Source organism: Macrobrachium nipponense, chromosome 17 (assembly GCF_015104395.2).
Source record: "Macrobrachium nipponense isolate FS-2020 chromosome 17, ASM1510439v2, whole genome shotgun sequence".
Lineage (NCBI taxonomy): Eukaryota > Metazoa > Arthropoda > Malacostraca > Decapoda > Palaemonidae > Macrobrachium > Macrobrachium nipponense.
Window position 1 is genome coordinate 39,036,900 of NC_087210.1, and position 14,470 is coordinate 39,051,369.

Sequence of the window (14,470 nt, forward strand, 5' to 3'; positions counted from 1 at the left end):
AGTTTTTTTAAAATTCGCGGAAAAATACTTATAGGCCTACCAGCCTAAAACTTTTGAATCACGCGCCTTGGGGGATGCTGGGAGTTCACGGATCAAGGTGTTGTTTTGTTTACAATCATTACGCAGGCGCCCAAGCGCGAATTTCTTTCTTGCCGCACTAAAAAGTATCTGTGACACATCTCGGAAATTATTTCGTCACTTTGACATAATTTTTGTACCATTGTAAATTAGCCATTACATGAAGTATTATATATGAAAATGTGCGCATTTTTATGTAGAATACAACAATAAAATACTCATGATTGTAGCTTTTATCAGTTTTGAGATATTTTCATATAAATAACGATAATTGCCAAAATTTCAACCTTCGGTCAACTTTGACTCTACCGAAATGGTCGAAAAACGCAATTGTAAGGTAAAACTCTTATATTTTAGTAATATTCAATCATTTACCTTAATTTTGTAACTAGTTGGAAGTCTCTAGCAAAATATTTCGATTTATGGTGAATTTATGAAAAACTTTTTCCTTACGTCCGCGCGGTAACTCTTCCGAAAAAAATCATACATGCAATTGTGGTAATGTTTGCACCATTTTAAAATTAGCCGTTATATAAAGTTTTATATATGGAAATGTGCGCAATTTCATGCACAATACAACTAAAAACAACCCATGGTTGTAGCTTTTATCAGTTTTGAGATATTTTCATATAAATAACGATAATTGCCAAAATTTCAACCTTCGGTCAACTTTGACTCTACCGAAATGGTCGAAAAACGCAATTGTAAGCTAAAACGCTTATATTCTAGTAATATTCAAGCATTTACCTTCATTTTGCAACAAATTGGAAGTCTCTAGCACAATATTTATGGTGAATTTATGAAAAAAATAACATTTTCTTTACGTCCGTGTGGTAACTCTTCCGAAAAAATCATACGTGCGATTGTGGTAATGTTTGCACCATTTTAAATTAGCCGTTACATAAAGTTTTATATATGAAAATGTGCGCAATTTCATGTAGAATACAACAAAAAGTAATTGAAGGTTGTAGCTTTTCTCATTTTCGAAATATTTGCATATAAATCACTATAAATAGAAAAAAAACCACGTTCGGTCAAGTTTGATTCTACCGAAATGGTCGAAAAACGCAATTGTAAGCTAAAACTCTTACAGTCTAGTAATATTCAGTCATTTATCTTCATCTTGAAACAAATTTGAAGTCTCTAGCAAAATATTTAGATTTATGGTGAATTTTTAAAAAAATCTTTCCTTCCCTCCGCACGGATTCTCCGCCACAAATCTCCGAAATGCGTACGTCCCATTCTCGGAATATTTGCTCCATTTCATATTAGGCATTTCATAGAGTTTTATATATGAAAATGTGCGCAATTTTATTTAGAATAAAACGAAAAATATTTGAAGGTTGTAGCTTTTCTTATTTCCGAAATAATTGCATATAAAAATATATATATATAAAAATTCGACATTCGGGCAACTTTAACTCGTCAGATATGGTCGAAAACTGCAATTCTAAGCTAATACTCTTACAATATAGTAATATTCAATCATTTGTCTTCATTCTGAAAGAAATTGGAAGTCTTTAGGACAATATTTAGATTTATGGTGAATTTTTGAAAAAAAATATCTGTTTACGTCCGCACGTTACGAAATCATGCATTATTTTGTGATAATATTTTCTTTGTGTTGCTTTTATCGTTTTACAATGTATTATATACCAAAATGATCGCAATTTAGTGTAAATTACAACGAAAAAAAAGTAACTTGTTAGCTTTAACCGTTTTGCGCACAGCGCGATTTGAATACAATTATATATGAAATTTCGTTTTTGCGCTATCATATATCGCATTATTTATATATGATAATGATAATTTTTTTCATTTCTGATGGTTGCATACTCAACTTCAGGCAATGACAAAAAAAGGAGCCAAAAATGTACTCTTAATCTTGAAAACTAAGCACGCTGTGATTTTTTGAAAAAAATATTTTTTCCGCTTCCTCGCTCACTCTGAAACACCTCCGGCACACGGGAGACAATTTTTTTTTTACCGCTTCGGCGTAAGAGGGTTAAGTACCTTGTAGTCTTTACCCCTAAAGTAGTTTTCTGTGATGAAACTAATCTTAGAAAACTTAGAAAACGACATCAACCAATTTTTGAGAGATATACTAAAAAATTTGCGATTTCCATATTTATCGGCGGGGCTTTCGCTGTAGTTGTTGCTCTTTTTTTTGTTATTACGTGTTTATTTATTGTTCTATTTTGATAATACTTTATGTGCATGTTCCAGGTGGATATACCAACATTCTGTAAGACCGAATTTCTATTCAAGACTGTAGTTTTCTCACCGACCACCAGTGTCCCTTGTACAAGGGAACTGGTGTCCCTTGTACAAGGGACACTGAGTTTCACATTTTTTTTCATAAAATCATTTATTTTCCCTGTAGGATGATAAAACTCACAGAGAATATGCATTATTATAGTGCTAATAATACCTGATAATTTCATTAGCCTGTCTTGATTAGTGTCTTTTTGGCAAATATTTTTACGATCGGCACCCCTCCAAACTGAAGCCCACCCTTCACTACCGAGAGATTCGGTTCAGCAGTAAACGCAATGTTTACATTCTGCTCACCCACCCGGTAAAGAAGGGGTTAACCCTTAAACGCCGAAGCGGTAAAAAAAAAAATGTCTCCCGTGTGCCGGAGACGTTACAGAGTGAGCGCGGAAGCGGAAAAAATATTTTGTTCAAAAAATCACAGCGCGCTTAGTTTTCAAGATTAAGAGTTCATTTTCATTGCCTGAAGTTTGGTATGCAACCATCAGAAATGAAAAAAATTATTATTATCATATATAAATAATGCGATATATGATAGCGCAAAAACGAAATTTCATATATAATTGTATTTAAATCGCGCTGTGCGCAAAACGGTTAAAGGTAACAAGTTACTTTTTTTTCGTTGTAATTTACACTAAATTGCGATCATTTTGGTATATAATACATTGTAAAACGATAAAAGCAACACAAAGAAAATATTATCACAAAATAATGCATGATTTCGTAACGTGCGGACGTAAACAGATATTTTTTTTCAAAAATTCACCATAAATCTAAATATTGTCCTAAAGACTTCCAATTTCTTTCAGAATGAAGACAAATGATTGAATATTACTATATTGTAAGAGTATTAGCTTAGAATTGCAGTTTTCGACCATATCTGACGAGTTAAAGTTGCCCGAATGTCGAATTTTTATATATATATATTTTTATATGCAATTATTTCGGAAATAAGAAAAGCTACAACCTTCAAATATTTTTCGTTTTATTTTACATGAAATTGCGCACATTTTCATATATAAAACTCTATGAAATGCCTAATATGAAACGGAGCAAATATTCCGAGAATGGGACTTACACATTTCGGATATTTGTGGCGGAGAATCCGCGCGAGGAGGGAAGGAAAGTTTTTTTTTTTAAATTCACCATAAATTTAAATATTGTTCTAGAGACTTCGAAGTTGTTTCACGATGAAGATAAATGACTGAATATTACTAGACTGTAAGAGTTTTATCTTACAATTGCGTTTTTCGACCATTTCGGTAGAGTCAAATTTGACCGAACGTGGTTTTTTTTCTATTTATCGTGATTTATATGCAAATATTTCGAAAATGAGAAAAGCTACAACCTTCAACTATTTATTGTTGTATTATACATGAAATTGCGCACATTTTCATATATAAAACTTTATGTAACGGCTAATTTGAAATGGTGCAAACATTACCACAATCGCACGTATGATTTTTTCGGAAGAGTTACCGCGCTGACGTAAAGAAAATGTTATTTTTTTCATAAATTTACCATAAATCGAAATATTGTGCTAGAGACTTCCAATTTGTTGCAAAATGAAGGTAAATGCTTGAATATTACTAGAATATAAGCGTTTTAGCTTACAATTGCGTTTTTCGACCATTTCGAGAGTCAAAGTTGACCAAAGGTTGAAAATTTGGCAATTATTGTTTTTTATATGGAAATATTTCAAAATTGATAAAAGCTACAACCATGGGTTGTTTTTAGTTGTATTTTGCATGAAATTGCGCACATTTTCATATATAAAACTTTATGTAACGGCTAATTTAAAATGGTGCAAACATTACCACAATCGCATGTATGATTTTTTTCGGAAGAGTTATCGTGCGGACGTAAGGAAAAAGTTTTTTCATAAATTCACCATAAATCGAAATATTTTGCTAGAGACTTCCAATTAGTTGCAAAATTAAGGTAAATGATTGAATATTACTAAAATATAAGAGTATTAGCTTACAATTGCGTTTTTCGACCATTTCGGTAGAGTCAAAGTTGACCGAAGGTTGAAATTTTGGCACTTATCGTTATTTATATGAAAATATCTCAAAACTGATAAAAGCTACAATCATGAGTATTTTTTTGCTGTATTCTACATAAAAATGCGCACATTTTCATATATAATACTCTATGTAACGGCTAATTTAAAATGGTACAAAAATTATGTCAAAGTGACGAAATAATTTCCGAGATGTGTCACAGATACTTTTTAGTGCGGCAAGAAAGAAATTGGCGCTTGCGCGCCTGCGTAACGATTGTAAACAAAACAACACCTTGATCCGTGAACTCCCAGCATCCCCCAAGGCGCGTGATTCAAGAGTTTTCGGCTGGTAGGCCTAAAAGTATTTTTCCGCGAATTTTTAAAAATCTTTTGTATGTCGACGTAAAATATGTCCAGTCGGCACCCGAGAGACAAAAAATGTCGACGTAAAATACGTCCAGTCGGCGTTTAAGGGTTAAAAAATATACAGGTTGGAAATCTTCATCAGTTTTCAAACGCCACTATCTGAAATATTCAGCTATAGCCGCAGGGAGTTTAATCTCCCCCAAATAACATTTCCTATAACCTTCTGTCCTTCATTTCTCCATCCCTTCCCCCCCCCCCCCACCCTTTTTCCTCCTCCTTTCTACCTGCCTCATTAGTACTCGCCACGATGCCTCTCTCCTCGGTGGGGGAGAGCCCGGCGTCCCCAAATCACTCACGATGTATATATGTAACCAATCCTGGACAAGCTTTATGATCTGCTCATTCATGTCTAAAACTTGTATCAAATATGATACCTATGTGATAATTACCTTTGTTCTACCATTAAGAATAATTAATTATAAGCCTTAACTTAAGTCTTAGTCTTTAAGTTCTTGTTTATTAAGTTTTTCTATTGTTCATATGGTTTTTATATTAAGTAAACTTATATATTATAACGAAATATTTCATTTCACCTCTTAGTTTACTCTTTAATGAGCTTTTGGCTTGGAAGGCATTCTCTTGTATATTTTCACCGGTGAACACAGGTCGACCCAGAAAAGGGATTTTGACGAAGGAAAAATCTATTTCTGGGGAGAGACCTGTGTCGCCCAGTGAAAAGATCCCTCTAGCCTCTTTTCAGATATAAATACTTTCTAAATATACCAGAGAAATAGTTAGCATTGGTATGCAGAGGTTACTACCCTCGCGCGAGCACCCAAAGGGCGTCGTGTATAAAGTTTGGGGCGTGTGAAAACCACTATTCACAGGTCTCCTGCCACTTAGAGTATTCCGTCCCAAAACCCCAATATGGGGTGTGCCGTGACAACAGTCACACCCAAGTCGCCTCCGTACTACCACTGTTGACGCCCGAGCGAGCGCCCTCACTCAATCTTTGCTTTTCTAGATACCTTTTCTTGGCTTGGATAGGTGTAGGGGTGGGAAAATTTGGGTTGGGTTCACTGGGCAACACAGGTCTCTCCCCAGAAATAGATTTTTCCTTCGTCAAAATCCCTTTTCTGGGGAGAGACCTGTGTCGCCCGGTGAAACCCAGCCCTTCTAATTGACTTCCCTACCCCTATTCCAATCCAAGCCAAAAGTGTCTAAAAAATTTCGGGATAGCAGATGGTGCTCGGGTTGGGTAGTAGTAGTAGTAGCGAGAGAGAGAGGGAAATAGTAGCCATTGGGTCGGCTCTCCCTATGAGAGGGATTTTGGAAAGGAAACCTCTAGTTGGCAGGAGACCTGTGAATAGTGGCTTCCTCTCGCCTTGTACTTTATACCCGACACCCTTAGGGTGCTCACGCAAGGATAGTAATCTCAGCATACCATGCTAGCTTTTTTCTCTGGTATATTTAGAATCTATTTATACTAGAAAAGTGGATAGCAGGATCCTTTTCACCGGGCGGCACAGGTCTCTCCCCAGTAATAGATTTTTCCTTCGTCAAAATCCCTTATTTGGCCATAAAAATAATATGAATAGAGAATATTGCTTTATGAAAAAATCCGCGATTAGTATGCGAGTTTCACGCGAATAATTTATGGATATGTTCCACAGAAAAATATACAAATAGGTGAATCCGGAATCCGGAACTGGGAGTATGTGGGGTCGACTACATGAAAAGACTCACATTTATGAAATAAACTGATGATAAAGGTAATAAAACCATCTTTACCTTATATATTATTGGCATATTCAAGGAATCATTCCATATCAATTAAATCAACTTTTATCTGGAAGCACAGCTAAGAAAATGTAAACATGGAGTAATGGTTGTGCTCACAACAACCTTTATTTTTTGGTAACCTTTCAGAAAATTCAATGGTAGTGTAATTACAGTAATATGTAATAACATTTAGGATAACATAATATTCATTTTTCATTATAATTTTGGTGGTAAATAACACAATGTTGGATTACATGCAACTGTTTAGAATAATTCAGTCGTATAAAGAATAATTATGTAAGACAATTATCGCACATTATCATATTGTTGTTAGGGGTTGTTAGGCAATGTGTATAGGAAAAACATGATACAAAATCAGCTTTGTTATTTCATTTATTTTGTATCTCTAAGGATACAGTAAATAAAACAGCATTTGTAATAATCTGATCTTTAATATTGTATCTACTCTTGTAACAGACAATCTCACGTATCGTATGACCCCCAAAATTTCACCCATACAAAACTTTATTTTCATGTATTGCTAGTATCATGTGAGGTCCTTTTTTTTTTGAGACCAAATGGCAGTTGACTATAGTGTCTTTTGCTCCATTTCTTTATCCCATCTTTTAGTTAAATAAGTTAAAAAAGTAAAAGCGAATGATAAAAATAACGTTAGTAATGCTATACTTGTTGCTTAAACGTGTACAGCCATAAACAACTGAATGAGAAACAGCTGTTTTGCTTGCATATGAACCATTGTACAATAGTAAATAATTACCGTAATTATGTTACAAATGACGTTAAGTAGAATAGGACTGATATTTCTTACATTATTCGCTTTGGAGAAAGGACCGGGAAGGAAATTTAAGCTGCAAGTTTTAGCTAAAGCTGGGAAAACATTGTTCAGGCTGCAAATTACTATAAATTATTGTGCATTGGCAACATGGATGAAATCAAAAGTTCAAGGATGGTATCTTACTCCTGTATATCTTCCTATTGAAGTTCTGCCTTACATAATGTATGTGCTTCCATAAGAGCTATATGATTCTTATCATTTGTATTTTTCCAAACCAATCTCATAGATACATGTGTAGTCTACTTCACCAATCCACAAGGTACCAGGCCTTACACATCAAGATCACATACAGGCAGCCCTCGGTTAACAGTAGGGGTTCCTTTCCCGGCAGATGCTGCTAATCAAAAACCAGCGATAAAAGCACTGAAAACCTGCTTAACGGCGCCGCTAACCGAATATTGACTCCATTAACCAGAGATCGGTGCTGCTTTTAACTAGAGATAGACGCTGCTAACCGGATGTCAGTACTGCTAACCAGAGATCAGCAAAGAAAATCCAGTTAACAGCAACAGCGTGGCTAGACAAGCACTGTAAAACCAGTTAACCGTTAACTTATGCCGTTGTTAACCGAGGACTGCCTCTAGTGTATCAACCAAAATTTGGAGAAATTACATTGTTTGGCTGGAAGACATCTGTGTCCGTAACTAGTATGCTACATGGTTGCCGTTCCATTTAATTAGACATTCTCTTATTTAATGCAATGGTTTGTTTGATAAGAATGTGAAATTTTTTTCTAAATATCTGGGTGCCAAGTACTCAATGCCTAGTACTGTTGATCCCATATCCTCTTTTTGCCATTTTCAAGAAATGGTTACCATTGAGATTAAAAACATAAAGTTATGCAAGGTGGTGGTTTGTAGGTATTAAAAAAAATTTTAAATTTCCATTAAAAATTTGGAAAGTTCATCTATTATAATACCATACGTATTACTATTTATAATAAGAGCATTGTTCATTTTAACAAAGAAAGTGTTATGGTTTGTTCTAGGTAAAAGCAATCAACTACGAAATTCAAAGGCAGATAGACATTCTTGAAGCTGGTGGAACTGTCCTCAATGAGACACTGCGGTTTGATGCCATCAACAATACGACCATCAAAATGAGAGATAAGGACACAATCCATGTATGAGAACTTTCAATAGAAATTGTTTTAAATCTATGTTTTGAATGTGCTTGTAATGACTGATGTTTAAAAAATTGAGACTTAACTTCTTAATATTTTAGCAATGTTCAAATTTAACGTGGTGCATAGAGCTATTAAAGTGTAATAGTATGTAACTGTAATAATATCTTAGGAGTAAACCCTCTTTTAAACAAGTTTTATTAAAAAGGATTGCTGCATCAACTCCATTAATTTTGTATAGAGTCTTCTCTATTTTCCTTATCAAGGATTTCTCAGTGTTGCTAAAACTGGAAAGCAACGTGCCAAAGTGGATCATCAAATCTAGTGGGGTCATTTTTAATTATATTTATTACTGCTACTGTTACAAGTTCTCTCTCTCTCTCTCTCTCTCTCTCTCTCTCTCTCTCTCTCTCTCTCTCTCTCTCTCTCTCTCTCTCTCTCTCTCTCTCTCTCTCTCTCTCTCTATCTTAATGCAATGTTTCGCCTAGATCTGTCAGGGGATTATCACAGCAATGGTTGCTGGAGGACTGAATCCTGGTGGCGAGCCCTTTTCTTTATATCATGGTCAGGGTGCTCACAGATGCTCCTGCAGGACCTTGGGGATATTCGACTTTTCATTGGCTGGCGGCCAAGCATCGGAAATGCTTGAGGCGCGTTGACCTTCTCAGGTGCGTTGTGTCACCGGGAGCCAGGTTTTCATTGGCTATGACCGTTGTGACGTCACTCCTGGTATTACTACCATCCTCTTCAGTGTTGGTCCCGTCCTGGGCGCTGGTGTTATCCTCTGGAGGGTGGGGAGGGCTGGGCCTTCCTTACACAGGTGGGCAGCAAGAAGGGTTCCTGTGTTGTATTTAGGAGGGGTTTCTGTTCTAGAATGAATAAAGCCTTAAGGAGGTGTAGGCGTTGTTGATCAGGGGCTCTTCCGATTATCTCAGTGTTTTTGATGATGTCCTCTCGCGTGATATGCTGTTGGTGGGCGGTGAGGGTGTGGTGTTTGATGGCACCGTTCTGGGCTTGACAGGAGATCCTCTTGAACAGTCATAACATCGTCATACTGATATAGACTCCAGGACAATCATGGATAGGGCATTTGTACCGGTAAACAACGTTTTTCTGCTGCAGGGGGTCTCCTGCAGCCGGGGCAGGGTTATTTCTCATAATCAGGTCTCTTGTTCTTCGGTTCTTGTAATAGATTATAAGAGAGAGCCTCTCCCTTCCTCTGCGGGGGTGACATTCTCTTCCACAATCTTCTTAATACATCTCTTCTTCTTTGTATCTGTGGTGCATAAAGGGATACCCTGGCGACGGTACGATGGTGTTCCCGGTTTACCAACGTCCCCGTCAATGAAACCATAGACATGATTTTGGAAAAGGCTTACAGGAATCCTGACATGCAACCTCTTAACATCCTGGAAGAATCCCTCAAAGCACTTCTAGACATCTGCACGAAGAGAGCCCCCTTCACCACCCACAGAGGACAGATGTTCTGCCAGAAAGATGGCATGGCAATGGGGTCCCCCTTGGGCGTCCTCTTCGCCAAGTTTTACATGGGTACCATTAAAGAGCAGGTCTTTTCACAGCACCGATGTCCCCGAATGTATGCTAGATATATTGATGATATATTTATCCAAGTTAACTCCAAGGAAGAGGTTGAAGCCTTTCACCCGCAGCTCCTGAGCAACAGCGCCCTTAACTTTACAACTGAGTTCATCAGTGAAGATTGGCTCTCCTTCCTCGACGTCCTAATTACAAAGACTACCCCGAAGACGACCACTACCATCTACACCAAATCTACCAACTTGGGACTTTGCCTAAACGGAGTGAGTGTCCTGCGAGGTTAACTACCATCGTCAGGGCCTTCGTGATGAGGGCCTTAATGCACTGTTCAGTGTGGCAGGACACCCACACAAAACTGGATCAAACTTCACAAATGATGGTTAACAATGGTTACTCCAACAAGTTGATTAATGGAGAGATAAGAACAGTTTTGAACAAATGGTACATGGAGGACAAAGAGAATGCAGAGAATCCCCCTTTCGAGGATGTACGCCTTTTCTAATGTTCTTTATGCACCATGGATACAATGAAGAAGATAGATGTATTAAGAGATTGTGGAAAGGAAGAGGCTCTCTCTTATAATCTATTACAAGAACAGAAGGACAAGAGATCTGATTATGAACAAAAAACTGCCCCGCCTGCAGGAGACCCCCTGAAGCAGAATAACGTTGTCTTCCGGTACACATGCCCTATCCAAGGATGTCCTGGAGTCTATATCGGTATGACGACGTTACGACTGCCCAAGAGGATCTCCTATCACGCTCAGAACTGTGCCATCAAACACCACACCCTCACCGCCCACCAACAGCACGTCGCGTGAAAGGACATCATCAAAAATATCGAGATAATCGGGAGAGCCCCTGATCAGGGACGCCTACACCTCCTTGAAGTGTTATTCATTCTAGAACAGGAACCCTTCCTAAATACAACACAGGAACCCTTCTTGCTGCCCACCTGTGTAAGGAAGGCCCAGTCGCCCCGCCCCCAACCTCCAGAGGATAACACCAGCACCCAGGACGGGACCAACACTGAAGAGGATGGCAGTAATACCAGGAGTGATGTCAACATGGTCGTAGCCAATGAAAATCTAGCTCCCAGTGACGCAACACACTTGAGAAGGTCAACACGCCTCGAGTGTTTCCGATGCCTGGCTGCCATCCAATGAAAAGTCGAATATCCCCAGGGTCCTGCAAGAGCATCTGTGAGCGCCTGCATAACCATGATATAAAGAAAAAGGCTCGCCACCAGGATTCAGTCCTCCAGCAACCATCGCTGTGATAATGCCCTGGCAGATCTGGGCAAAACGTCAAGTTGAGAGAGAGAGAGAGAGAGAGAGAGAGAGAGAGAGAGAGAGAGAGAGAGAGAGAGAGAGAGAGAGAACAACTTGTAATAGTAGCAGTAATAAATATAATTCAAAATGACCCCACCGGATTTGACGATCCCCTTTGGCCGTTGTTTTAGCAACACTGAGAAATCCTTGATAAGAAAAATAGAGAAGACTATACAAAATTAAAGGAGCTGATGCAGCAATCCTTTTTACTTTAATAATGTAACTTATTTGTAAATTGGTGTTTACATACCATGATAATTATTTTACTCATATTTTGAAGTAGCAGAAGTGCACAGTAGTAAAAATAGGTTTTGACGTAGGAAATACATATTTTTGTAGTGCTGTTCAGTCCTCAAGGATTATCCTTTCCATGGTCTATCCAGACTTCATGGTGGCCAGACTAATGTCAAAGAATTCTCTTAACTGGTCTTGTGGCCGGGTATTGTGTCATAATGATAAACATTATAACATGTGATAAAGTTTAAGTGGGTGGGAAGGTGGGTGACATGTAAGAATTACCAAAAACGACATGGTCGCTGAGAAAATATATGGACTCATGTTCATCCCTGATAGGAAGGGGGTTTGAGAAGGGGTGGGAGGGGGGTGACATGTAAAAGTAACTGAAACGAGAGATATTACGTAGTGTCTGATCCATAGTTTTTGAGGTCACTGAGAAAAATAGTGACCCCCCTCGATGCCCATTAAGTCCAAATTGACCCCCAGTAGGAGGGGGAGGAAGCAGGTAGGAAGGAGGTGATATGTAATGTAAAAATAATGAAGAACAACAGATATTAGTATCTAATCCATAGTTAGTGTTTGAGGTCGCTGATATGAATAGCGACACTCCTTAAGCCTTTTAAGTCCAAGTCAGCCCCAATGGGAAGGAGGGGGCCAATGAGAGGCAACTATCTTAAGAGGAATGTGTGTGTGAGAGAGAGAGAGAGAGAGAGAGTTTATAGGTTGTAATCAGAGATTTCTTGGGCAGCACTGGGTTGGTCAGCTTGCATAATATAGGAAGCCCCTTATTTTGAAAACGTACAAGTGCCCACCAGAGGGAAACATCCCTGTGGAGGGCTGTACATAAATCAAACAGAGTGAAAAGCCAGGCACATACCTTTTTTCTCTCCTAGCATTAGCCCTATAATATTATCGACTTGCTCCTGTGCCTGGCTCCCTTGCTTCCTTCCCATGCCTTTGCCAGTCTTGTGTCTGGGTTAAAAGATATTGACCTTTCAAGTGAGTGTTGTTTAGTGGTGGAGGTGATTATCTGGCCCACCAGTTCTCCTAGACCTAAGTCATATACTCCCCTGAACCTGTGAGAAGTCATACTGAATGTCCAAGGGAGGCTTGTGGGAATTACCCAGGGTAATAAAGTGTATTTGTGTAACATTTATAATTGTGAGCTCATTTTGATTCTAGAATATTTTCTTTTATAAATGGAGTTGCATTTATTTCCTGACTCTTATTATTCCCTTTACCATTGTTGGCGGGTTCTTGTACAAATTTTGTATGAATGTTTGGATGTGAATTTTAGATAAAAAATGCAAAAGTCTAGAAATGACATTTCTGTTCACTTGGATTATATTGTAAATTTCAGGGCATGTTTCTTGTATGACAAAGTAGTTTTAATGCAAAAACCAGCCTTCTAACTGTCAAGTTTCAAATTCTAATTCTTTTACAAACGTTACATAAAGATATGAATGCAAGTATTAGGTAAGTATGATATGGACTTTAGGTCTAGGACATCTGACAGGCTGGATAGCCACCACTTCCACTACACCTCCATGAAGATTCCTTTTCAGTGGCTGTCTGTCAAGACTTGGATTGGAGGCTCGACTGAGGGCCTATTGCCTAAGGGCAACCACCCTGGAGCAAACCACCCTCAGACCTCCAGTATGTCTTCTCTCAGGTTCAAGGGATTATGACAGGAACTTTAAGTCTAGGATGTCCAAAGGGCCAGATATTCACCTACGCCATTTCATTTCCATGAAGACTACTTTCCAGTGGCTGTCTGTCAATACATAGGAATACTATGCAACAGGTTTGACAAAGGAGGCAATTACCCAGGGTAATTCCCACCAGCCTCCCTTAGACGTTCAGTATGACTTCTCACAGGTTCAGGGGAGTAGGTCAGTGACTTAGGCCTAGGAGAACCAGTAAGCCAGATAATCTCCTCCGCCACTAAACAACACTCACTTGAAAGGTTAATATCTGTTTACCCAGAAACAAGATTGGCAATGGCATGGGAAGGAAGCAAGGGAGCCAGGCACGGAAGCAAGTGGATCAAATTATAGGGCTAGTAGTAGGAGAGAAAAAAGGTATGTGCCTGGCTGTTCACTTTGTTTGATTTATGTACAGCCCTCCTTCCTATTGGGGCTGAACTTGGACTTAAAAGGCTTCAGGAGTGTCACTATTCATATCGGCGACCTCAAAAACTAACTATGGATTAGATACTAATATCTGTTGTTCTTCATTATTTTTTACATTACTTGTCATCTCCTTCCTACCTATTGGGGCGGAATTTGGACTTAAATGGCATCGAGGGGGTCACTATTTTTCTCAGCAACCTCAAAAACTATGGATTAGACATTACGTAATATCTCTCATTTCATTTACTTTTACATGTCACCCCCGTTCCCACCCCTTCTCAAACCCTCTGCCTATGTGTGTGTATATATATATATATATATATATATATATATATATATATATATATATATATATATATATATATATATATTTTGTTCTGAACTGCTCGTTCACTCCTGAAAAATGTAATCTAACACTAAAATAATTGGCCTTGAATGGAGGAACGAGACATCACGACAAAGAAAAGAGAAAATACTATGGCAGAAGGTCGATATTACTGAGGAAGGAGGAATTTGCGTATAAGCTGGACTTTAGTTTTAAATGCACTATATTTACATTAATTTACATAGGTCCAGGAACCAATAAGGTGGTTGATTGTCGATCCACCAGAAACATATGGCTGGGGCAACCAGATAAGGAGTTCAGAATTTTGCGCAAACGGGTTATTGAAAATGCAAGGTTTACTCCAAAGGGATCCCAATTTCTTGCACAATCAGGCATAGTGTTTGT

General features: G+C 38.2%; 1 protein-coding gene across 7 annotated transcripts in view; it reads left to right on the forward strand.

The window, feature by feature from the left end:
* The window catches only part of LOC135196184 (glutamyl-tRNA(Gln) amidotransferase subunit B, mitochondrial-like), a 579,413-nt gene that overhangs the window by 339,419 nt on the left and 225,524 nt on the right, over positions 1-14,470 (forward strand). For 6 of the 7 annotated variants that reach the window (XM_064222773.1, XM_064222774.1, XM_064222777.1 and 3 more), the window contains one exon: positions 8,350-8,484. The exons of the other annotated variant lie outside the window; for it this stretch is intronic. In XM_064222773.1, coding sequence (XP_064078843.1) covers positions 8,350-8,484 — 135 coding nt within the window. The remainder of the gene's footprint in view (positions 1-8,349; positions 8,485-14,470) is intronic. 7 annotated transcript variants of the gene reach the window in all.